Source organism: Dipodomys merriami, unplaced genomic scaffold (genome assembly GCF_024711535.1).
Source record: "Dipodomys merriami isolate MVZ:Mamm:240054 unplaced genomic scaffold, mDipMer1.0.p SCAF_30, whole genome shotgun sequence".
In the NCBI taxonomy this organism is placed as follows: Eukaryota; Metazoa; Chordata; class Mammalia; order Rodentia; family Heteromyidae; genus Dipodomys; species Dipodomys merriami.
Window position 1 is genome coordinate 13578724 of NW_027204493.1, and position 26548 is coordinate 13605271.

General features: G+C 35.9%; 1 protein-coding gene across 4 annotated transcripts in view; it reads right to left on the bottom strand.

Annotated features, from left to right (window-relative positions):
* Arl15 (ARF like GTPase 15) overlaps positions 1-26548 on the bottom strand; it is a 379440-nt gene that overhangs the window by 212609 nt on the left and 140283 nt on the right. For all 4 annotated transcript variants that reach the window (XM_070041162.1, XM_070041161.1, XM_070041164.1 and 1 more), the window contains exon 3: positions 22758-22817. In XM_070041162.1, the coding sequence (XP_069897263.1) occupies positions 22758-22817 (60 nt within the window). The remainder of the gene's footprint in view (positions 1-22757; positions 22818-26548) is intronic.

The window sequence follows — 26548 nt, forward strand, 5'->3', positions numbered from 1 at the left end:
GTCTTCAATGACAACAACTTCGTAGGAAATTAAAGAACTTGGGATACAGCTCGCTTGTGGTCTCTTATTTCAATTGAAAGTCATCAATTTGAAGGTAAAACAATGGAATTCTTGCAGTATGAATAGGGAACTAGAAACATAGGTGATATCTCTACAGAGGAATTTGTACATATATGTGGACAGGAGAAAGGTTTGCTGGGCAGAAAGTTCAAAATAGGTTTAAATTGAAATTTAAGAGAGAAATACATCTAGGTAATATAGGTCTAGAAATCCTATGTCATTCTTGGAAGTTGACACGTATGGGTATCCCTGAACCCTTATGGTGTCTTGTGGAGTCTGAAGTATGTTCCCCTACCTCTTACCATCATCTCTAGCCCTCTTTGTTTATACCATACAATAATATAATATAATATGAGAAATGCTTGGGAAGCATTGGCTTAAAAGCAAGGCCTATCATTCAAAGATCTTGATGTGCGCCAACCCATCATTCTAACCTTGAATTCTTCCATATCATTTTATAAAACCTTAATATAGACCATAAGAAACTGGTCAGGTTTCCTGTCACTCACCATTCTTCCCAACTGCTATTATCTCCTTGCTTTTTGCTAGAATTCTACTTTTTCCTCATCATCAAGAATAATTCTGTTCTCAAGCCCTGAATTAAATGCCAACTGAGTCATAAAACCATTCCCATGACTACATTTGTATATAATCTTTTTCTTTTTTCTTTTTGTCAGTCATGGGGCTTGACCTCTGGGCTTGGGCACTGTCCCTGGGCTCTTCAGCTCAAGGTGAAAGCTCTACCAGTTGAGCTACAGCACCACTTTCAGTTTTCTAGTGGTTTAATGGAGTTAAGAGTGTCACAGACTTTCCTGCCCAGGCTGGCTTTGAACTATGATCCTCAGATCTCAGCCTTCTGAGTAGCTAGGATTAGAGGCTTGAGCCACCAGTGCCCAGCATATAATCTTTACCTCAACTAAAGATACAGAGTAGTTCACTACACTTTTCAATGTCTTCTATCACATTCTCATTGTTGGATATGCACATTATTTTAGTTTCCCAGTTGATTAAATAGCAAAAGATAAAATACCCGAGATGAAACTTTTTGTTGCTAATGCAATAGCCAATAAAGATGTGACATCATTAAATTATATTTGACTAGAGACAAAGATCTTATACAGCTGAAGTCAAGTAAACATACTCTACTGGACATTTTCTCAATAATTTTTATATGACCAGTAATATATACTTGGTGTAGAAGATGTAAAAACTGATGTGGCTTAATGTGGCTCCACTTTCACCAGAATTCCTCAGCATCATCTTTTAAATTCTAGCAATACTACATGACAGGAAATCCATGTGAGAAATATAAACAGTCAAAAGGAATAGTTATTATTTACAGATGAAAACTATATACCTTCACACCAAAAGAATAAAAAAAACTCAGAACTAGTATTGCTCCACAGGTGATTAAAAACAACATTAAAATGTTTTCAAATATCCTTATAATACTACCTTTAAAATCTACGCAGTTATAAAATATGCTAATATGGTGATATACCCCAAACTTCACTTAAGTGACACACCCTCATATATACAAATATACATTGTGTGTAAGACAGGTGGATCCCACCCATAATCCTAGATACTCAGAGGCTGAGATCTAGAAAAATCTAGTTTAAAGTAGACTAGGCAGAAACGTCTGAGAGACTCATCTCCAAAAATTATCAGCAATAAATAGGGCTAGATGTGAGACTCAAGTGTTAGAGCTTCAGCTAAGCAAGCAAGCCAAGCAAGCAACCATGAGGTTCTAAGTTCAAACTAGAAACACAAAATCCAAGCAGAACTAAAGCTAAAACTTTATACTTTAGAAGTATAAAGCATAACATCATATAATAAAATTTTAATTCTTCTAAATTTACTAAGGAACTTAACAAATTCCAATCAAAATGTCAAGGTACCTTTTAACCTGAAACTTCATGTGGAATCACCAGTACATACAAATAGCTGATATTTTTTTTAAATAAGCAAAATGACCAAGAGCAAAGAACAATTACAAAAAAATTAAATTTCCCAAAATTTTAATGTCAGCCATAAAAAATACACAAATGTTTTATAGTACTGTTTTTATTTATCCAATTGTCTTAAAAACCTAAGTGATGACCTAACAACAATAATGAAGATGCAATAACAAAGATAAAATGTATTCCTATTAGAAATCTACATACATTTTCTATAAACTGGTTTAATACTATGTTATAGAGAGCCTTAAAATATTTTGATTCTTTATTTTTGGATTCTAACTTTACCTAAGGAAATACTCAGAAACTCAATAAAAATATATCTTCTTAGAAAAGAAATCAGATAAACATGTATCAGATGTGTACTAAAGCATATAAAACCACACAGCTATATAGAAGATCTGAAAAATTCCTACCAAGGATACAGAAACTGAGATCTAAATATTTTATCATTAATTATTAGAAATTATCAAGCCATATTAAAGAATCAAGAATCCTTACAAGTCAGACTAAATTAAGGGGTTTGACAGATGCTCTGAGAAATACCAGTCAATAAGAAAGAGAGCAGGTCAGCAGTAGAAGTCAAGGAGAAAGAGATAAAGTATTCTATGTTGGCAGTTCATACAAAAATGTGACTGGGCGGTATTCTATGTTGGCAGTTCATACAAAAATGTGACTGGGCCAGTGTTGGTAGCAGGCCCACAGCTAGTGACAGTCATACTATCTAAGCCAAATGCTATTAGACACATCACTGATATTTCTGTTCTAATATATTAATTCCTTACTCAGCAGACAATTTCATAGCAAAGATGGATGGTCACACAATAATAAATATGGGTCTAGATTTAATGTGACCTTCCAAGAATAAATGGTTGAAATGTTATCCTAGATACCATAATACCAAAAAGGATCATTTGGCCTTTGACCCAAAGTCTATAAAGGATTTCAACATCACAAATGGAAGAGAAGGAAGACAAAAACCAGCCCTGAATGGTTATGCAAAGAAAACAATTAAAGGAGGATGAAAGGGAAAGACCAAAGGCTACAATGAATTTATATTTGCAAAAATGTTAAGAACAGATAAGTAAAGAAACCAACCAGAAAGGACATTAAAAGAATAATCTTTCTAGAAAGAGTTAAGAGAAATCTGGGATTTGAAGATAGGAAAGACTATAACCAGCTTCTTCTCTATGTTAATTCAATACTTTAGATCAAGACAGACTATATGCCAGCATACCAGAACTGGGTTGTTAACATAAAACTGCTTTAAGCAATGTTATGTAATTGTGGAGAATGGGAAAGTTACCAGAAGATTGGCAATAGGCAAATACCATCTCAGGTTTGAAAATTAGGATCACCATGAACCATCTAGGGGTCACTAAGAATAAGTCTACATAGTTCTTAGTTCCTTTTGAGTTGACTTTGCCAGGGTGGTCCACTGAGGGAATACCATATATGAGATCATTTCAGGAATATTTTGTAAGTCTCTGTGCCCTGGGGTACAAATGAAACACAAGGAAGGATACAAAGAAAATCAGGTGACATTACAACTACTATACTGAAAAAATCATGAATCAATACCAACATGGAGCAAGCTGGAATTTCTAGTGTTTGCAATCAACTTTGGTTCTCACACAACTTTATTCATACTTTTATTATGGCAATTATCACACTGCATAATAGTTATACAATCCTATGTCAATTATTTTCTATAGCCTAAGAGCTACCTGAAGAAATGGTTACATTCTAGTCACCCTGTTATCCTCAGCTGGAAGCAAAATGTTTATGCATTTTAGCTGAACAAAAACTTTGAGGGCATCCTATTTATATTTAAAGATGTCCCAAAGCTTAAAGAAGTTGCTAATATGTTAGATATCAAATAGAAGTCAGAAAGATCTTGACAAGTTGGAACAATAAACCAGTGCTTATACGGTAAAATTTCATATAGATATAAATAATGCCTGGTATTTGGAATGAAAAAAAAAATAGTTGAAGAATAGAATGGGAAAGACTTGACTGAAAGCAGTTGGATATTTTGAGAATATATACAATATGAGCCAATGCAGTTTGCATTATTGTCATTAGGAGAAATGAAAAGAGATGAGTGCTGTTCAGACCACCCCTAGAGCATCACAATTCTGGGACACATGTTTTGCAAGGGACCACCATAACTTAAAATTCATCCAGAAGAAAGTAGCCAGAATGATAGACCAGAGACCATACTATTTGAAAAATAGCTAAGAAAAGTAAAATATTTAGATTTGAAGAACACCTTTCAGAATAAAAGAATAGTACGAATGACATTTCTGAATTACTGTCTATGGAGAGGTACTTGTTACTCTGGCTTCACAAGGCAGAATAGGGTCCATTTTAACTTCCAAATGGAAAGTAAAGATTTTAATAAAGTATAAAAAATTGAAATAATTGAAACTCTTCAAGAATGGTGTACGTCCACGCTTTCCAAGGAATGGACTTCCTTATTAGGCAAGTCTCCAAGAAGAGACAATTCAGTCATGTGCCAGAGATATGAAAGCAGTCAGTTCCTATTTGGTTTGACAGGGTTAACTATTGGCTGATTTAGCATATATTTTCATAATATTTTATGAGCTAAATCCAATGTTAGGCAGACGTCCATAGATAACCTCAAATAATTTGTAAGCCTTATTTCTGAAGATAATTATATGTACAGGTTTTAAGATAGCTTGGGTCACTTCAACAAACATACCCAGAGTGACAGTACAGGAGCTTTAAGGATAAAACTGAGCAAGAGGGCAAGAGGCAAAGGAGAATAGGAACACTGCCATGAACTGAACATTATATGAAAATACACAGTCAACCACAAATGAACTTCTAAACTCTATGGCCACTTCCTCCAACTGTTGTACACCAATTCCTGGACTCATTGGCTTATTAAGTACAGAAGAAAAGAAATTAGTAAGCCAGCTAAAAGACATTCTACATTTAAGATGTTATTCTTCAAATACCTCCAGTAGCCAGTTATATCATGAGATATACACATCCACATATATACAATGAATTCAAATGATAGGTAGAATTCAAAACTAGTTTAAAATGTGACTTAGATCCAACAGAATATCAGCCAGTCAAGTTTTTAATGTGCTTTAACTGAATGTAAAATATCATCTGTTTTTGTGACAAACAAGTCTGTGCCATTAATCATATGCTTCCAGCTGCAAAAACTCACATTCAAATTAAAACCATGAAACAGCATTGCAGTGTCAAGATTCACACAAACTGATCTTTTAACAGATTGTGAGAGAGAGAAAGAGAAAAAAAAACATACATTAAAAGAAGAATCTGGCGAAAATGTTACACAATAAAAACATCTGAAAGAGCTTAAGCACGCAAGAAGATAGAATTCTGGGTTTTGAACTGCATAGGAATTAAATGTTAAACAAAACTCACAGCTTGCTCTAAAACAACGGCTACATCATAAAAATATTTCTTTTTATAGCTACAGGGCTGAGAGTTTTGCTGTTTATAACTATCCCAGCATACAAATCCATAGTACTGCCAGGACTGTCCCCTCTGACTTTACTGGGAAGTTGGACAGCAGAGTCTGCCTGGGTTTCTTTTAGTGGAGTTCAGTTTCTGTCCAAAACTGGCCCAAGAATGTCTCCTCTTCAGTCACTGCACTCCTGCCGCTGCCAGTTGCATGGCTCCAAACGTTTCCCTTCCAGCTACAGATATTAAAATGTTTTGTTGTTTTAAAATTTTTGATTTAAAACTGCAGTAGATAACTTTTTTTTTCTTCAGGCTCCCCCAGGTCAGCAAGCTACAGCTATGTTCAAATAGTACAACAGCATCCGTTGAGCATTAAAAACAGGCACAGAGGAAGGGCACCGGTGGCTCATGTCTGTAATTCTAGCTACTCAGGAGGCTGAGATCTGAGGATCGTGGTTCAAAGCCAGCCTGGGCAAGAAAGTCTATGAGACTCTAAAAACTGGAAGTGGCATCGTGGCTCAAGTGGTAGAGCGCTAGCCTTGAGCTGAAGAGCTTAGGGACAGTGCCCAGGCCCAGAGTTCAAGCCCCATGACTGACAAAAAACAAACAAAACCCCACATGCACAGGGCCAGGAAACAGCAAAGTGATACATTCTAGGTTCACCATCTCAGGCATTTTCCAGTCCCAAAGAAGGTTCATGTAGTCAGCACAAGGGTCAAGTGATGCACATGGCCAGCCATCTAGTACTTGCCCCCTTTTATCCTCTTCTGATGACCTGCCTTGTTAAACTCTCCAGACACAATTTCTATGGATACTATACAAGGACAAGTGCCACGGAGAGTCCATCCTTTCTGCTTTGGGGCTCACAGGCTTTTCTGGTTGAGATCAAATATGGCAATCTATGATGATTCCCAGTCTTCAGATGACTCTCCTTTAAATGGTAGCCCAGCTTTCCTACCTAAGAAATAGCCACAGGAAAAAAGGAGAAAACAAAACAAAACAAAACACTGCAAATTTTTCTACACCTAAAAATGTTAATAACCACACTGCCACCCTAACCTAACATTTTGAGTTACTAGAGTTACTAGATTCCTGGGGGAGAATCAGAGAACAATCGATAGTGTAATATTGATTAAGATATACTTTACTTATAAATTTACATGTTGAGTTGAAACCCCTTAAAGATAGCTTAACTTTTCTTTTTAAGTTACTAGATCCCATTATCTTGTATTTAGTATTTCTTTGCTCTTTTCTCTTTCTTCAGAGACATATTGCCCAAGATAACCAGTGAAGGAATATGTAAGGGTTTAACTTGATCACAGCCTACAGAGGACTTTCACAAAGAATTGAAGATGAAGTTAAAGTTGTAGATGATAATTGTGAATGGTGGGTTTCAGGGATTTTGAAACCCATTAAAATGGACTATTATTATTTAAACAAAAGAAATTGTTCACAGCAAAATAGGATGAGGAAAAAAATGTAAGCAGAACATTTACAAAAGTGAATCTTAAATTCAATTTATGCTGTAGAAACAATGTTGAGATTTTAGTACTTCAAAAAATTGGAATAGAACAATTTTAAAAAAGTTATTTTGTACAATCAAATATTATTTAATAAAGCTTACCAGCACATACACACTTGTATGTGTGTTACAGAGTTTTCTTTAAGTAGAGTACAACTATACACATCTTTAAACAGGAGGCTGTCAATAGTTTAAGTGACAGATGACTAGATTCCACAGAATTTCCCAGAGGCATGGAAGCCATACATTACCAAAGTGGCAAGGGGTCAAAATGGTATTAAAATATATTAACCTAAAGTCCCCACATTACCTGAATGACAATATGCTACATGCAAAATAATCTGGAAGAAAAAGCATGTACTCAATGCTTCCTGAATAAGGCAATACAAATAGAATTTCTATTTATCCACTGAGAGGAAAACCATGTATAATTTTGTTTACAAATGGTACCGTTCTATTACCACAGTCATACAGCGTTATAGGGAAGAATGTGACCATTAATTACCAACAATGAAAGCCTTGATAGAATCTCTTAAAGATATTTTTAGACTAAAAATAAGCAAGTCCATCAAGAGAAGAGCAGAAATTAGCTGTAATGAAGAATTCCTAAAGAATTGGTATAGTGGGGGGGGGGGGGAAGAGGGAAAGCGGATTGGGTGGGGGGTGGGGGGAGGACTGGAAGGGATGGGAAGGGGAAACAAAGGAGGAGGCTACAATGCTTGATAAGAAATGTACTCATTATCTTGCCCATGTAATTGTAACCCCTCTGTACAGTATTTTCACAATTAAAAAAAAGAGTTTCCAAAGGAAAAAAAAAAAAGAATTAGTATAATCTCTTTCAGATTAGAGTGAAAGAATCCAAGTAAGAAGACAGGTATAGTTGTTGGATCTTGTTTATTCCTTTTATCTCTAATGACTAGAAGAGAAAAAAAAGTTTAGAAACCTGAAGGAGAAAGATGGCATGGGTTGTGAAGGTTCATATATAGAGGAAGCTCAAGTCTGTTTTAATGCCAGATGAGGAGAAAAGAATAGTATTCCCCCAACTCTTATCAAAGGATTAGGAACTTTGACACCCCAAACAGAAGAGACCAACATGAAGAAGTTTCAAGATTCAAAACATCAAATATCCACTTGCTTAAAAAAGGCCAAGATGAAGGTTATTGAATTCTAAAAAGAGAGAGGAGAGAAAAATTGCCCCATTCAAAAAAATTTTTGATAAAACAAAGGCTAACAGTTAAAAACAAACAAACAAACAAACAAGTGTTTTCCACTTCACTGTACTGGCTTCCTTCATGTGACTAGAAACATGGAAATAGATTTGGGTCTTTCTTCCAAGCTACTGAATTCCTGGTCCTTTTCAAGGACTTGAGAAAAGTGAATTAAATAACTCAAGCTAACATAAAGGTTCCTCTGGTTCAGGGTTGCCCTATCTTCTGGTATGACTGTTATGCTTAGGCAGGAAATTTTTTTTAAAAATCCTCTTGTGAGTTGTCTTAAAAATCTATAGCAAGTCAGGCTCATGCTTGACTTTAAATCCAAGTACTCAGGAGACTGAGATCTGAGGATCAAGGGTCAAAGCCAATCTGGCCAGATAAATCCTCAAAACTCTTACCTTCAATTAACAATAAGAAGAAGCTCAAATAATGTAGAGCTACCATAAGCAAGACCCTGAGTTCAAGCCCTACAATTAGCATGTGTACACACATACTACACACTACACACACACACACACACACACACACACACACACACACACACACACACACACACACACACACACACACGGATAGGAAAAGGTAAACTAAACCCATAATACTAACACACACTAAAAAATTAGAAAGGGAAACAAGGCTTTGATAAAGTGCTGAGATGACAGGCTTGCCAATACAAAAGATACTGAATACATTTTTAAAAAGGCATTACATACATACATATGAAAATAATAGCTTAAAATATTTTAATAATTTGTCTTCTATGTTTTGGGAGTATTCTAATGCATTTTCTTATCTAACTGTCATTATTGTTCTTTTTTCCTCCCACCTTATTACCTTCTACATGATCTAGATATTGCCCATTACAAATTAGCAACATGAATAGTTTTAATTAATACAACTATCAGGGTTGGAAGACATTGTTACATCACTGTGGTTTTGAGTGTTTCTATAGAACAAACTACAACTAGGTTATTCTAAAAAGAAAATCACTCATTCTTTATATAATGAATCTGTTCTATTCAGACTAACCTAGGTTCTTTTATTTTCAAAGTCTGCATATTAAACTGACTGAACAACCTCATAACATTTTGACCCTGGGGTTTTTGTAAGTTCTTAGATATACAATCTTAATAAACCAGATAGAATTAAGTAAAACTTACTAATTTTCTTTTTGAGCTTTTTCCCAGTCATATTTATTTTACAGTACAGATTTTTGTCTTAGCCTATCTAAAATGTTTTTTCACCGGAAAGCAACTCAAGAAAAAGACCCACATATCTAATAAAAAAAAAACAACACCCCCAGTAATTTTTAACCTGAGATAACAAAGAGTACCTCTTATTAATTTTGAAAGGTATTCTACATTTTCAAGTTTTACTGTGGTAAAATTGGAATACAGTATGAGTACACATATTCAATATACACAATTTGACAAGTTTTGACATGCATATCCATGTGGAAAAAAATCAACATTTTCAGGGTAGTAAGTCTGTCACCTCAAAAGCTTTCTAATGACTTTTAATCCCCTGCCTCCTGCCCACCATCCTCAGGAAATAACGAATTGTTCTGGCATTAAATATCAGTTTGGCTGGGCAACAGTGGCTCACACCTATAATCCTAGCTATTTAGGAGGCTGAGATCTGAGGACTGTGGTTAAAAGCCAGCCCAGGCAGAAATGTCTGTGAAACTCTTATCTCTAATAAACCACCAGAAAACCAGAAGTGGCGATGTGGCTCAAGTGGTAGAGGACTTGCCTTGGTCTGAAGAGCTCACAGTTCAAGCCCACAATCGACCAAAAAAAAAAAAAAATCAGTTTGCAGTTCTTATACTTATAAATATGTTTTATGCAAATTTACCACATGAAAAGAATATTATTTTGTCTAACTTATTTCACTGGGCCTAATTATTGTAAGATTCAGCCATGTTGTTACATATATCAATAGTTACTTTTATTAATTATAAATACTTACTTTTATTGATGAATAATATAGTGTAATACTAAATTTTCTATCCACCAATTGCTGACATTTGGTTGTTTTCTAGTTTTGTAGTATTACAAATAAATTTGCTAAGACTATTTGAACACAAAATGTTGTATGAAAAAAACTTTTCATTTCTTCTATGAATAGAATGGTCTGATTATAAGATGGGTAAAGACTGATTTTCCAAAATGCTTGTACCATCTCACATTTCTATTGGTAGGGTAGCATAGTTAACAGTTTGACATCTTGCTAACATTTGATATAGTCAGGCATTTTGGTTTTAGGCAGGCTTTCTAGTAAACATACAGTAAAAATTTTAATTTGTGCATCCCTAATCACTAGTAACATTAAGCATTTTTTTTCTTTTTTTTTCTTTTTTTTTTGGTCGGTCGTGGGGCTTGAACTCTGGGCTTGGGTGCTATCCCTCAGCTCTTCAGCTCAAGTCGAGCACTCTACCACTTGAGCCACAGCGCCACTTCCAGTTTTCTGGTGGTTTATTGGAGATAGGAGTCTCATGGTCTCTCCTGCCCGGGCTGGCTTTGAACCGCGATCCTCAGATCTCAGCCTCCTGAGTAGCTAGGATTACAGGCGTGAGCCACCAGCGCCCAGCCATTAAGCATTTTTATAAGTGCTTATTTGCATGTGTTTGCCACTTGTACATTTTCTCCAATAAAGTATGTACTCAAATATTTGTCTATTTTTATTGTTTTTTCTTACTAAATTGTGAGTGCTCTTTATACATTTGAGATTCAAGTCCTTTACGATGATTTGAAAATAATGCTTACCTAGTTTGTACCTAAGAAAGACTAAGAATTTCTTGCCTAATCAAAGTTAACAAAAATTGTCTCATATTTTCTGTTATATAGTTTTAGGTTTCAAATTTAGTTTTATTTTGGCACATGGGACAAGGTTAGAATACTTTTAAATCTTGTTAGAGTACTTTTAAACTTTGTCCATTTGAGTTAATTTGTAATTTTACTAGAGTTTAATCAAAAAATATTTTATCTAGGTCATCTTGTACACAAACACACATACATATGATATATTTATAGATACATGTCTAAAGAACATCTATTTCCTATTCAACTATAAAACACAATTATCAATTGCAGAAGGTTTATTAATTGGCTATTAAAATACTTTGGATATTTATCTGATATCTTTTCTTTTGAAGAAGTCAGGCTAATTTCTCTCCTGATACATAGATCAGTTGATTTTTTTACATCCCTCACTATAGTTCACTTGTAAGGTGACTTAGCTATTGTCTATGTCAGCATAAAACCTCTATTTCCTACTAAATAATCTTTGCTTTAAAAACAATTTCATATGACTCATTTAGGATAACTTTTTTACTCTTTCATTTTCATCCTACCATGTCTTTATGTTGAAGTGTATCTTATTAGATCTGGGTATTTTGTTCTATTTCAATGTTATCTTAAAAAGAAGCATTTAATCTATTTATATTTATTATTATATCTAAAAGAGATGCTTTTGATTTATAGTGATTTTATTGGCTTTACTGAATTTTTCAAATACTCTACTCTTAATTTTCCCATAGTGCATTTTCTTTCTTAAAAATCTCATTCTCAAAAAGTTCCCAGCCAGGTATCAGTGACTCATACCTGTAATCCTAGCTACACAGAAAGCTGAGATTCAAAGGATCATGACTTACAGCCAGCCTAGGCAGAAAAGTCTGTGAGGTGCTATCTCCAAAATATCTAACAAAAAGCAGAGCTGGAGGTATGAATCAACTAGTAGAGCACCAGTTAATCAAGCAAGCTGAGCAAGCTGGAGACCTCAAGTTCAAACCCTAGTATTACCAAAAAGATTTTTTTTAAGTTCTCATGGGAAAAAAATGTATGTAACTCAGATAAAACAAAAACTGTATTTTATCCCAGGGAACTCTAACTCCATTCTCTCAGGTAAGCTTATAAACTGAACATTAACCTTTCAAAGCCTTCTTAAAAAGGCATTTATAAATCAAAGCATATAGACGCATAGCTGTAAGTCCCAGCGCTAGAGAAGCTAAGGCAGTAGAATCACAAATTTGAAGCCAGCCAGGGACTATATATTGAATCAGCTTGAACATACAATGAAACCCTGATTCCAAAAACTGTATTTGATGAACTCATTATTGTATCGCTCCTGATGCCAGGTTACACCTAATTATCTTTAAGATACATATTTAAACTTGTTAATTATAGTTTGTCCATAGAAAGGAAAGAATGTAAGATAATTTTATCTTTCTTTATCTATCCCTGAAATTGTTCATTTTGATATCAGGAATAATGTTATGTGGGAGGAGGAAGGACTAGGGGGGAATTTTCCCCATTATTAATTATACTTGACATTCAGAGATCTCGTTCAATCTGAATCCTTTTCTTTACGTGATGCTTTTTCTCTTTAGATCCTTTACTTAGAGGGATGTTGGACATCCTTTAGCTATCTACTATGTCTCTTAAATTTCTGTCTCTTAAATTTTTCTCTCATATTTCTAATGTTTCCTCCTAGATGGCATTATGCGGAAATTCTCTAGTTCAATCTTCTGTTTCAACAATATATATCTGAATTGTGACCAAAACCAATTACTTTAAATTTTACATGCCTATGTCTGTATTTGATTCTTTCTCATGAACACAAAGCCTTTCCAGGTCTCTCCAAATGTCTTCTTCTGATGACTCTCTTAGCTCTCACAGTCTTTGAATAGTTTTACTTCCATTTTTTTTTTTTGTTGGGAAATTTTTCTCTTGTGGTGTTGATTTTGTCCATATTGTGATGTGTCATAATTATATGCTTATCTTTTGTGTAAGAATCTGTCTGCCAGTTCTTTTGTTTACCATGCTATTTCCAGTGATTATTGGGGATGGACAAGTGGCTTCTCTTCTGTGTGTGTGGGCTTTTTCACCCACCTGGCAGTCAATGCACACTGATACACTGTCCCACCTCTTTGGGTCTAGCACCCACACTCAAGGATTTAGTTTGTGGGTAAACACAGCTGCTATCCACTACTTAACACAAGGGAAAAAGAAAAATAAAGGCACAGCTCCAAATGTAGAGCTCCAATTAATAACTCTGATGAGCCCTTTGATTAATAATCCTGATGAATTCCCCTTCCATTTCATGTTTCCATTTTCTTTATCTGAAACATTTCTTGTTTTCCTTTCTTTGTTATAGATTTAAGTCTATCTTCTTTATAGATTTAGTCATTCTTTGCTAATTTGTTTCCTGATGGTATTTGTTCATATCATAAGATTTTTGCCAGGAAGAGAAAGTAGACATTTTTTTAAAATCAGCTTTCAATTTTCAACCATGAAAGTTACTTAAATGGAAGGATATCATATGCTTACATTCAAAAAAGATAATTAACCTATGTAAGAAATTCCTCATACTATATTCTCTCTTACAATGGCACCATAAATGCCAATGACTTTCAAGATAAAATGACCAAGCATCTTTAATGGAATCCAATGATAATACTTTCTGACCACAGGAAATTAACATCAACAAATCTGAGATGTCCCTCAACACTATCCAGATCTGTTTTTATTCCACTTTTGATATGTCAGAGAATCAACCTAGTTTGGTGAATGAAGGAATACATTATCTCTTCCACAGTTGCCATTCTAAATGTAGGAATTTTTCTCAAATTTTATTTTTTCTGAGACATTAATTATTATTGCCAATATAATTATTCCTCCAAAAAATCCAAAGAAATGGGCCCAGAGGATTTTGTGTGTATGTCCATGTACATGCAGCAGGGTAGTATCCTTATGGTCTGGCATGTAATCATGATTTACTAGAATGAATTAACCAGTAACTAGAATGAATTAACCAGTAACAAAACAAGACTTAGTTTTTCAAGGGTATAGCATTGCTCTAGCATCCTGCGGCATAATTTCATAAAATTCCCTACAGCTGAAAACTGTTGATATAATCTATACTACACTACAGTGACCCCTTGAGATTATGATTTTTTTCTCAATGCTTTATAACTCTCCCATCCTGTCCATCCATAAACAATAACTACACTCTCCTTCACAACTTTTGTCTCAAATCTTCTCTTTTCTGGATGACTCTTGGCTGTGAAATCTCCATTGTCCTTCCTGCATGATCTGAATTGCATCTTGTACTCGATTCTGTTATAATAGACACCATATTGAACATCTCAATAAAAACAGCCTGGTTATAGGAACTTCATCAAGTTAGTATTAGTTAATTCTTCATTTGAGAAATACACAAATGTCTACTGCATAGAAATAACTGAGGAAATTAGGAGAAAAAGAAAATGAAGCAATCAGTGCTACCCAATTCTGTGCAGTAGCTCCAGGCAGGCCAAAATGAATCAGACACTAGTGAATTTCAAGATAAAAATGAACTAGTTGTACTATGCTAGAACAGGAGAACTATCATCAGTATTATCAGCTGTTAGGAAGGAGAGCAGTCTTGGAGAAGCAAAATGCCTTGCCCAATCCCATGGCTTGTTTTGTTGGAGGAAAATACTGGTCTCCTGACTTCCAATGCTGTTGCTGCAATACCACGCAGAAACTAAATACACAAGGAATATTAGTTGCTATTATGGCAACCCCTGGGAGAAACAGAAATAGTTATTCCCTTGTGAGGGACAGAAAGTTAAACTGAGAACCAATACAAATGCTGTGTGAGTAAGTTTTGGTAGAATTGGAAATATGAAATGATCGGATTACCCCTAAATAGGAAACAGTGGTGTAACAGCAACCTTCAGAAGCACATGAGATCTCTGTTGCCAGGAGAGGGTCAAAAGGCCAGGAAACTAGTTTTTACAATATTCTCTATGTACTTAGAAGTGGACTGTTAATGCTATACTAGACTATGACTGGGAAGATAGATTTTTAAAAATTTCCTTGGGCACTTCTCCAGAAGAAAACAGAAAATTAAGGTCAAGTCTACAAGAGCCAGTAACAGACTTCTGGGCCCCTAGGTTCATTTATTTGGCTCTACTGACTGTTTGGCTCCATTTTTCCCTTAGCAAGTGTAAAAAACGCTTGAACACCACCACCCTGGGATCCTGTTCAACCAATTCAGATAGCTGTGGCCTTTTAACTCATGTCCAAATGTCCTGGCATTATACCAATATCATTTCCCCTTGCATAGTCTAAGCTTATGTGAGAAAGTACACAGCTCAGGGCGCCAGGAGTTAACTGGCTGTTCCCATTCCAGAAAGGCCTGGTTATTCTCTTAGATAAGGAAACAACACTATATCTAGAAGTTTCGATCATTCAATATTACATATCACACTAGATCCACCATCATAAAACAAGAATTAGTGAAAATACCATGGCCTCTTCTTAAAACCTCTCTCTTGAGGCATTTAGGCAATTTAACTTTTCTATTCCAGCACAATCCTTGGGGAAATAAATCGAGGTGATTTATTAAAACTTACATCTTACAGATATCAAAACAACAAGTTCAAATGCAGAGAGTGGCAGAGTGGTCTCCACAGATGCAGAATATGCACATTTTCTGGTATGTAGATGACCACAATAGACATGTAGGACAGCCATCCAATATACTGTGGAGATGGACTTATCTGAGCCCTCCATCTAGCATGCTGTCATTTTCTTTTGCCTAAGACACAATTGCTTGTCCCCTCTCCCCAACACACTCATGTTTACAAATGTCTAGAATGATTTTCAAGAAACAAGTTTCTACAGCAGCAAGAAACTTCCACAACTCCACCTGTCTCTCCAAACAGGCCATTATAACCTCTATAAGCCTATCTGCTTGTACTGATTCTTTCTCTAATGCAAAAATCAGTTCATTGGCTTTTACTGTCTCTAACTCCTCCTGTCTTCATAGTGTAGCACAACTGTCAGGGTCAGAGAGTATAGTAAATTCCATGGCATTTGGCTGGTGGTTTTTTCATAAAAGGTAGCAGTGTGGCTAGAAGAGAATAATACAAAATATACACAGGGTTGTGAGAACATACAGATGAAAATGAAAAAGCTATCTGTCTTCCAAAGTATGTTTACTAAAAGGAGACTAAAGAAAGAAAGCTTCATTGTGATGAGCATCAGAAATGAAAAGAAATAGCAGTGTCACCTGGGTAGCCTGTCAAAAAGTACGCACTGGACAGTTTCTCGAGAAATTAAGAAACGCAAATAACCTGGACAGATACAACAGCATCCACAGATAACTAGCAGGATACAAACAGCACCTTTCTCTCTGAGGAGGCAACTCCTCCAGGCAAACAAAGAAACAGGACACAGTCAACATCTGTTTCCTATAACAGTTTGGCTGCTGAAAGAAGCAACCTTTAAAAAATGGCTGAGCTGACAATCCTCAAAAATCATTCATTCGCTGTTGCATGGGGCTGAAATAAGTGAACACACAACTTGCACTTTCCACCCATGCTGCCTCTAAAGAAAACAAGAAAAGTACAAAGAAAAAGAAAAAGCCCTGATGAACTTTTTCCATATGATTGACAACTAGCAGCAGTGAATACTGAAGAGTAAAAGACAGCTAACTGCTTTTCGGCTTCTCTTTGCCTCTCCTAATATCAACTGTGAAGACAGGGCTGCCAAAGAATACACTGGTTGGGGGTGGGAGGGGGGGGTTGAAGAGACAATTCAGACATAACTTATTAGACTAGTTACAGGAGGAAAACAACTCATTTGGCAAACCCATTCATGGTTCCACAATTCAGTTAGAGAATATTATGATGTCTGGATCTTTATCAATAAATAACAAACCAAACATGTTAAGAAACGAAATTTGCATCTCTGGATTCTATCAACTCATGGATAAAATTTCAAAGACAAGAGAAAAATATCCATGAATACACAAATATCCATCTGCAGATTTAAGAAGGACAAACTTCTCCAATGGAAATTGCTCAGAGCTATGATGTCATTGAAATGTAGAAGACTGCTTTCAATTCAGCTAAGCTCTGGGTGCCTGGTTTACCTAGTCATGTGCTTCAATTGCACAAGGCAAGTTCAGAACGAAAGCCATTGGGAGGTTATAATAGGGAGAAGTGAGTTTGGGGGCAAAAATTTGAGAACAGAAGTAAAAAGTGGAGAAAACCAAAAGCATTTAATATTATTTCACCGTGGATGGCTTCAATCAAGCTAAATAGCTTTAAAAAAAAAAAGAGTCCGGAGTAAGAAGACTCATGTCTTTTAGTTTAGACAGGTATAACTTGATAAGAGAAAAAAAAAATCCTACAGAGAAAAAATGTTTATATAAATTGCATTATTTTTAGAGATTCTGGTGAAAAATGAAAGGGGTGTGTGTGTGTGTGTGTGTGTGTGTGTGTGTGTGTGTGTGTGTGTGTGTGTGTGTGTGTGTGTGTGTGTGTGTGTGTGTGTGTGTGTGTGTGTGTGTGTGTGTGTGTGTGTGTGTGTGTGTGTGTGTGTGTGTGTGTGTTCTTGTTGTTATGAGTAGTGACAGTGTAATTACAACGAAAGAAACTCTGGCACATTAGCTATAGACCAGGCCAACTCTAAGTACTTAGCCTGCGTTAACTAATCCAGTGTTCACAAGGATGACAGGACATAGGAACTATTACTATTATACTATATAGATAAGGAAGATATGGGACGAGGGATGTGCCTGATATTGTACAGAATAACAGGGTTTGGAAAGAAGCCTAATCCAGCTGTCCATCCAGGATCTCTGATAGGTGTCTTAACATCCAGAAGAATAAAAACAGTCCAGAGAAAAACTAGCATAGAAAGCAAGGAATGGAGGTACATGTACATAATCCTAGCACTTAGAAAGCTAAATCAGGGAATCACAAGTTTCTGGCCAGTCCAGGCTACATAAAAAGACCTGGTCCCAAAACAAACAAATAACAACAAAAAAAACCCAAGACAAACAGTAATTAATTCCCACAAAAAGGGAAGGCATTTAGATTAGCTTCAGTGAAAACCCAGTGAAGAAAAGATGTATAGGAAAAAGTAGTTCAGTAAGCACAACAGTGGAATGTATCACAAAATATCCTTCAACTAACACTGGGCCAGTGTCTGGACAGTATCTGGAAACTCCTTCAGGGATGTAAGGATTAACCCATGAATTTCTGTAGGCGTACAAGAATCAATATTTGGCTTTAATTAAGGAGAGAGGTATGTGTGAGCTCCCCTAGTGCCTGCTACCTGATTTCCTCAGAGAAAACGCTTTTCTTAACTCTACAGCTACTAGAATAATATGTACCCAGTAAATATTTGTTAAATGAATGGATGAGAAAGAAGAAAAATGCAAAAGTGCAATGTTTGTGGCAGGCTCTAGATAGTTCCAAAAGAAGAAAGAAGACTTTGTTGGAGTAGGAGGTCGGGAGGAAGTTAAAGGAAGGAAGAGGCAAAGCCATAGCACCAGGAATCAATAACTGAATAAGAATTTGATCTAAGACCACACAATATGAGAGTGACAGGCCCAGCATGTTCTTCCATGAAAGTTCTGGAACAGAGTGCAAAATGTTCATGTCTTATCAAGACATGAACACTAGAATGCTACTCCAAAATCTTCCAACTTTGAGTGAAGATTTTAAGTGAAACTGGTAATGATGACTACAACACAGCAGGTAGTAGGTAGGTGTGGCTGCCCCAAGCCAGGCATGGGAAGATGCTTTCTTTATGCATCCTGTCATCTGGTTAAGCTCACCTATGCTAAATGAATCCCATCTCCTCCTCCTCTAAATGACTTCAGTTAAGTCATTTGGTATCAGGGTTTTATTATTTTCAACAGTTTTATTTGTTCCAGCAGGTATTTGTTGAAAGGGACAGTGTGGGCGGAGGGGACTCACTAACTTTTGTCCTAGACTGGCCTAGAATGATGACCCTACTTATCATAGTTGATAATGATCCTATTGATCCTCTTCTCCCAAGTAGCTGGGATTATAAAATTGAGCCATTACATCTGGCTAAGTCATTCTTAAAATGCAAAAATTGAACTGGACTTCCAGACTGGGATATCTCTGTACTTTGTACTTTGGTACTTCTGTTTTGTTCTCCCCTTAATTTGTCTATTTTCAATAATTTCATAGATTTGTTTTAATAAATACCTTGAATGTAAGCACTGTGCCTGAAATTTTTAAATCTTAGACTCTAGGACCAGGCTCGTCATAATTGATTGTGGTAGAACAGGGAAAAGTAAGATAACACCACATGAGAAGAAACTCTTACAAGTAAGAATTATAAGACTTCTTTGTCTAAAACACATGAAAACACCTTCATAAAATAGAAAGCTGAAAAGAATATAAATCTATCCCATAGGCATATTCTCTCTCTATATATGCATATATTAACATACATATATAAAACTTATATACATATATAACATATACACATCAGCATGAACACATATCAAGTGTATGTACATGTTATTTTTATCTCCCTAAAGTACTTTCATTAAACTCCATTGATCCTTGTTATTTCATCCCACAAAAGAAGAACAAGAAATTCATGTTTTGTTTCATTTTGTTTTAGTTGGTCATGGGCTTGAACTCAGGGCCTAGGCACTGTCCCCCAAGCTCTGCCACTTTGAGCTACAGCGCCACTTCTGGTTTTCTAGTGGTTAATTGGAAATAATAATCTTATGGACTTTCCTGCCTAGGCTGGCTTTGAACCATGATCCTCAGATCTCAGCCCCGAGTAGCTAGGATTACAGGCATGAGCCACCAATGTGCCCAGCTGTTTGTTCTTTTGAAAAGGTAAAAGGTTTAACTAAGGTTGAGAAGGGGAATGGTAGAGGCCTTAGAATTATCTGGAAGCACTGAGAAAGGACACTAGCAGGAAGAACATGCTGGGCCATTCTCTTGTTATCCCCAGGATGAAGACAACTGCTGTATTTGTGCTTTCTTTAGTAGGACCTTATAGTCCTGTTCTCACCAGCTACCCACAGAACTCCAAATAACCCATATTCTGAATGGTACCACACTGGCAAACACAGGTTTCCAATTCTCCAACAATGGTCTTAAAACACTCAATACTTTCATCTTTAAATTAGAAATTCTCAGTCAAGTAGCTCCCAGATAACTGGATTTAAATAGGTCATAGTTCTCTCCAAAAGCCTAATACTTTACATTGGCACCAGAATACATTTTTTTTTTGGGGGGGGGGGGGTCGACCATGGGGCTTGAACTCTGGGCATGGGCACTGTTCCTGAGCTCTTCAGTGCTCTCCCACTTGAGCCACAGCACCACTTCCCAGAATACATTTTATTTTTTTTTTAATTTAATTTTATTTTATTTGAGAACATACTGTACAGAGGGGCTACAATTACATGGGCAGGATAATGCATACATTTCTTACCAAGCATTGCAGCCTCCTCCTTTGTTTACCCTTCACCTCCCTTCCCAGCCTCCCCCCTCCCCCCACCCAATTATACCCCCCTCCCCCCCACACCGACATTGTAAAGTTGGTTTTGACATGACATTTTGTACTTCTCATTGTTGCAACACCAGAATACATTTTAAATCCTAGGAAAGCTCCTATTTCTTTATATGTTCTAGCCTACCTTCTCTCATGTGTTCTTGAGGCAATTTTTTAAAATATATATTTTAATACATAAGTTGGTAAATGAACCACCAACTCTTGGCCCAGTGAAATATACTGCAGCTTAGTGGTACAGAAGCTACCTAGAAAACCCAAGACCCTGAGTTCAAACCCCATTATTCCCCGCTCCCCCCTGCCAAAAAAAAAATCAACTCCCTCTGTTTTTTTTCTCTGAGATTGTGACATGGGGCATTACTTAACCATGCTGTGGATGTCTGAAAGTCATCTTTCCTTGAGATACTCTCTCAGCTAAAATCAGAGCTATTTAAAGTTGGGGACAGGAGTAATAAGTTTAGGCTAGAAATTTGTTCTTTAATACTAATACATGTAAAAACCCAACTTACCATTAGCCTAGAACTGACATATCTGCTCTGACCCCTGAGGCTCTGTCTGCTCTGATATCTCTTCATTTGTCATAAAATAGGTACAAATTAAAACATGAACATCAAACCCTACGGTATCCTCTCCATTGGAATCTCCATTTCAGCAATTTTCAGAGCACAATTTGTTCAGCAGAATTAAATCTTTCTCAGGAACAGACCTATTCCCATCTGATACGCCCCTAGTCCTCTTTCACTGCTCTGAATTTCAATGGCACAGATCCAAGATTATAATAAATTCCTTTAAATGCTCATTTTTCTTAACTACCCAGACACATTTACTATTTATTTCATCCACATAGACATCTTAAATGGTAAATACCTTAGTGATTAATCAACAGTTTTGTACACCTGGTGGGTGTTCAATAAAATTTTGTGTCTGGCCTCATAATAAAATAGTGTGTTGCTGCTCAGCTTCAAACCACACACATAAGAGGTAGTGGATTCATATAGTATGTCCTGTGACTCTAAAGTATCTGTTAATAATAATTTTGTCACTGAGAAGCAAACAGCCACAACAAACCAAAGTAGTATTAAAACAGTCTAATAAAATATTCTTAAAATTTTTTACATGAAAAGTTATTGTAAGTATATTCATGTAATATGATTTCTGAAGTAAAAATAATAAAAGAAACTGAAAGGAAAAAATCAGAATTTATAATTCCTGGTTGCTTTTCAGTATTAATGTTATAAAAGCCAGAGGTGGTTATAAAACAAACTAAAAGAAGCAAATCTGTCCTAGACCATAGTGCCCTGAAAACAGATCCCTGAAAAGTTCAAACAATACTTATTGAATGAAAGTAAGAAAGTACAAAACACTGAAAATGGCATGAAGTTGGTGTTTCAATTTTATCACACTAAAAATAGGTCATAGTGAGAATGACCTTGAAGGAAAAGAAACAAAACAAAACAAAACAGGGTAAGGTCAATATCACAAAGTGATTAAAGAGATGGAAGGGAGCTTTCTTCTCAGTCATTAAACTCATCCATACTCTACAGAACTGCAAGCACTTCCCATTTTCCTGTGCCATTAGAGAATTTAGTAGGTTCACTGAATTGACTGATTTCTTTGTTAATCTATTTACATGGGTTAAGACCCTGACTGACATAAAACACAAGAAAAAAAAAAGTGCCAGACAGAGTGTAATGAAAGACTGAATGATGCATGCTTTGGGGTACAGCCTATCCAATAAATGTGGTTGGCCAGCAAAACAGCCAATGGCAAAGATTTATTATCAGAACAAATACATTCTAAAAAGATTAAGTCCAATCAAATTTGCAGTATAAATGTAAACTAAAACACATTTTTGCCTTCTTTATATTTAATGACACGAAAATTCTCTTAATATGTTTCATTCCAAGAATAGTTTTGCATAAATAAAACCAATCAATTGCCATATCAATTGCCATTAGTGTAGTTCTTTGATTCATATAAGAGAAAGCAAAGTTTAACATAGGACTCTTCAACACCTTTTAAAGCATATGTAAAGAGAAGGAACTATTTCGAGAAAATATGTTAGCAAGATAACAAATAAAAATCAATTTTGGGGGATAAACTATCATACTGTTTAAATTACATGTAACAATACATTAATATCCAATTAGTGAAGTTAAGATCAGACATAGAAAGGATGTTAAATGTATACCTCCAAGTTCTTTTACATTCAGGATAGCATTCTGGAATGGTACTGCCTTTATACTGAAACCTAAAATTAAAAAGCAAACACATAAGAATTAGCAACTTAACTTGTAACTCAAAACAATTAAATGTTCATATTCTTTTCCAGTTTATGTCAGATTAAGATTTGCTTTTCATAATCCATAGCCAACATGCATATTAGAAACATGTACTTTCTAAGGTAAGGTAATAACTTCCCATTAACATCTCTGCTTGTGAAAATGCCAGTATATGTTGCACCAAAATAGCACTGTATCCATTTATTTAAACATAGTGCCTTATTCTTTATGCATAATATGGACTAAAATGTAATCAGTTATAAGAAAAATATTTGGAAGCATAGTGACATAAATATTAAACTTATAGAAGCCTTTAGATCTTGTAAAATTAATGTCTTTCCATTTTTCCTCATATACATATATATAAAACACATATATACAAATATAAAACATATTATCAGCAATTCCAGGGTTTAAGATACTTAAATTGTAACCATCTTAGAGTTTTATTATCCATGCTAGTATTTTAGGGACATGGTTAAAAATACATACATCTATTTTTCTCAAAAAGATTCCATATTTAAGACAATTGTTTCAACAAGATTTAGATTATAAAACTATATACTCAGAGCATATCATACTATGATTAATCATGTATTTTAGACATGTATTCTAGACATAATTATTGCCAATGAAGTTAAATCAATTTAGATGCAGCATTAGAATATGTATGCACACCTACATCTACACATGTACAAACAGACACAATGAATAATTCTGAATGGAGCCACATGAAATTGTAACTAGTAATGACTCAGGAGAAAGCTTGAAATAGAAGGGGGATTCTTTTGTTTCTTTTGATTGTTTTGCTATGGATATGCATTTCTGTTCAGATTAAAAATCCCACTAAGTTTTAAAAGTTAATTATTCAGTAGTTTTGAACCACTCACTCCATGTTAGGATTTAAGCCTGAGTTAATAAGTACAATCATATGATGAATCATCACAGTCCCTTTCCCAAGACAAATATATAAGAACTTTTGCTCTTCTCTCTCCTAGCTCTCTTTCCTACCTTTCCCAGATGCTCTCTTTTCTAGCTCTCTTTCTCTCTCTTTCCCAGCTCTCTCTTTCCCACCTCTTTCCCAGCTCTCTCTCTCTTCCCCAGCTCTACCTAGGCAACTGGGACACCTGGAAGAGGTCACATCTGCATCAGCTGAGGTCACCTCTGAATTTGATGTGGCCACACCTTTCTCCTAGATAAGGCCTAGCCCAGGCCCAGATGCCCTCTCCCTTCTCTTTTCTAGCTCTCTCTCCGCTCTTTTCTAGCTCTTTCTCAGCTCTTTCCTTCTCTTCTCTTTCCCAGCTCTCTGCTCTTTTCTAGTGCTTCTCTTTCCTAACTATTTTCTCTCTTTTCTAGTTCTCAGCTCTTTTCCCAGCTCTCTCTCTTTCTCTCTCTTTCCCAGATTTCTCTTTCCCAGGCCTTTCCCCACCGCGTGGAGGACCAAGATGGCCTGGTGCCAGCCTGAACGATGAATAAACCTACCCCTTACCTGAAAAAAAAAAAAAGAACTTTTCATTTGAGACAAGTTGTGATAGGTTTCTGGCAAGGTGAAAAGATATGCACAATTAATTTTCATGCTTTAGCTTTGCCTATAGAAAAGTAAATCCGCATATGCCTTTTTAGTCAAGCTCCTCTTTTGCACTTCATGGTTACGTGTTGCCCTAACACTTCAATAAATAGTCCATTAGCTTTGGTGTAAGGCAGTGTTATGCAATGGTTGAAGAACTGAGTCTGGATTCAGATAGAACTAGGTTGAAACTCTAGCCCTGTCCACTGTAAGTTCTGTCACTGGCAACTGATTGGCCATGGCTTTCTCATCTGTGATGACAGCATCTACTTCACAGCTTTGTTACCAGGATAAGGCAGTGTGTTCTATGTCTATTACAGTATCTCAGACCCAACAACAAACACACAGTGCATATCTGCTGGCACCACACTTTAATCAAGGATTATTTGGTGAAAATTTAATCACTATATATATATATATATATATATATATACACACATATATATGCCCTTATGCATCTTATATGTGTATATATATACACGTATATGCCTTTACTCATCTTACTATGTATATATGTATGTATATATGCATACATATACATACATACATATATACATATACATACATACATATATACATATGTAAGATGAGTAAGGGCATATGTTACAAACTCCTAAGAAGAAATTCTAGCTTCTCATATCTCATTTATTGAGATTAAGAAAATTTTAAATAAAAAATTTTAAAGACAAAAACGGTTGGTATGGGCTGGGAAGGTGGTTCAGTGGTAGAGCGCTTGCCTTGCATTCATGAGGCCCTGGGTTCGATTCCTCAGCACCACATAAGCAAAAAGCCAGAAGTGGCGCTGTGGCTCAAGTGGTAGAGCGCTAGCCTTGAACTGAAGAGCTGAGGGACAGCGCCCAGGCCCAGAGTTCAGGCCCCACAACCGGACCCAAACAAGCAAAAAAAAAAAAAAAGGTTGGTATGGTGGAGGTGTCAATAGTTGACATTTGCTACAGACAAAGTAAATGCTTATTGAACCCTTGGAGAATCTTCCAGAAAACACCCTTCCTTAATGTTGACTGACCCAGTCAGGGCAGCACTACAGTTCATGATTCATAAGGTCACTGGCTCTTAGTGAAACAGCAGGAAGAACGTGAAGTAGACCCACATGGCAGAAATACTGGCATTTACCTGGGCCTGAAGGAAAGTCTCTCCAGGTGTCTAGCCTCTGGGAAATGAGAAAGTCAGTGCCAATCACAATATCCTTGCTGGTGCCAAAATTCGCCTGCAGGACACTTGGATGCTTAAATTTATCTACCTACCCCACATAGAATTATACAGACTAAAGGCAAGGATTGCAAAATCCTGGAAACAAAATGCTCTCTGCAAATACTAAACAGTTTATCAGTGGTTATGCTCAGGACAACTCAGAATAGCTTTTCCAGAGATGGAGGACAGGTCTCAGCTCTGAAAGAGAAAACGACGGAGCACAATAACAATGTCTAATCAACTTTGATTATTCTCAAAAGTTGACAATATGCAGGCACTGAAATAGAAGTAATATCCTTCCAGAAATGGCTGCATCCATAAGCAGAATAGACTTCAGAAATTTATTAATCCAACAGGCAGATTATATTACCATTACTGTGTTTAAATCCTTGAAGAATCTTCATAATAAACTGACTCCAAAAATCTCCTCAATGTTCATGCTAAGCAAAGTAACCTAGCAAAGTTATTTATAGGCATATAAATGTTTCAGCAGAATACTCATAAATGCTTTCTCCCAAACACAACATGCATGGCTAGATTTATACCACAAAGGTATACACGTCTTACATAATGCTCTCTCCATATTATTTTTAAAGTACAGCTCTAGTAATAACTGCTGATAGAACAAAGTCTAGAAACGTGGTCCACAAAATAACCGAAGAGAAACAATACTTCTTTTCTAAGTATTTGCAAAGATTCAATAGAACTAAAAATGTAAAGCAAAACTTCTAATTGAACAGAAGGGCAACTATCACATTGTATTTTATTCCCTTCCATTGGACTGAAGGAGGTCAAGAGAGATAAATAATTCAGACTTTGAGAAAGCTGTGACTTTGAGGAGGAGATCTTTCAGGGAAGACTTCCTTTCTTTGTGTCTTTGAACACAGCTGACTTTTTGGAATCCATGTCCTCCAGCACTCAGTA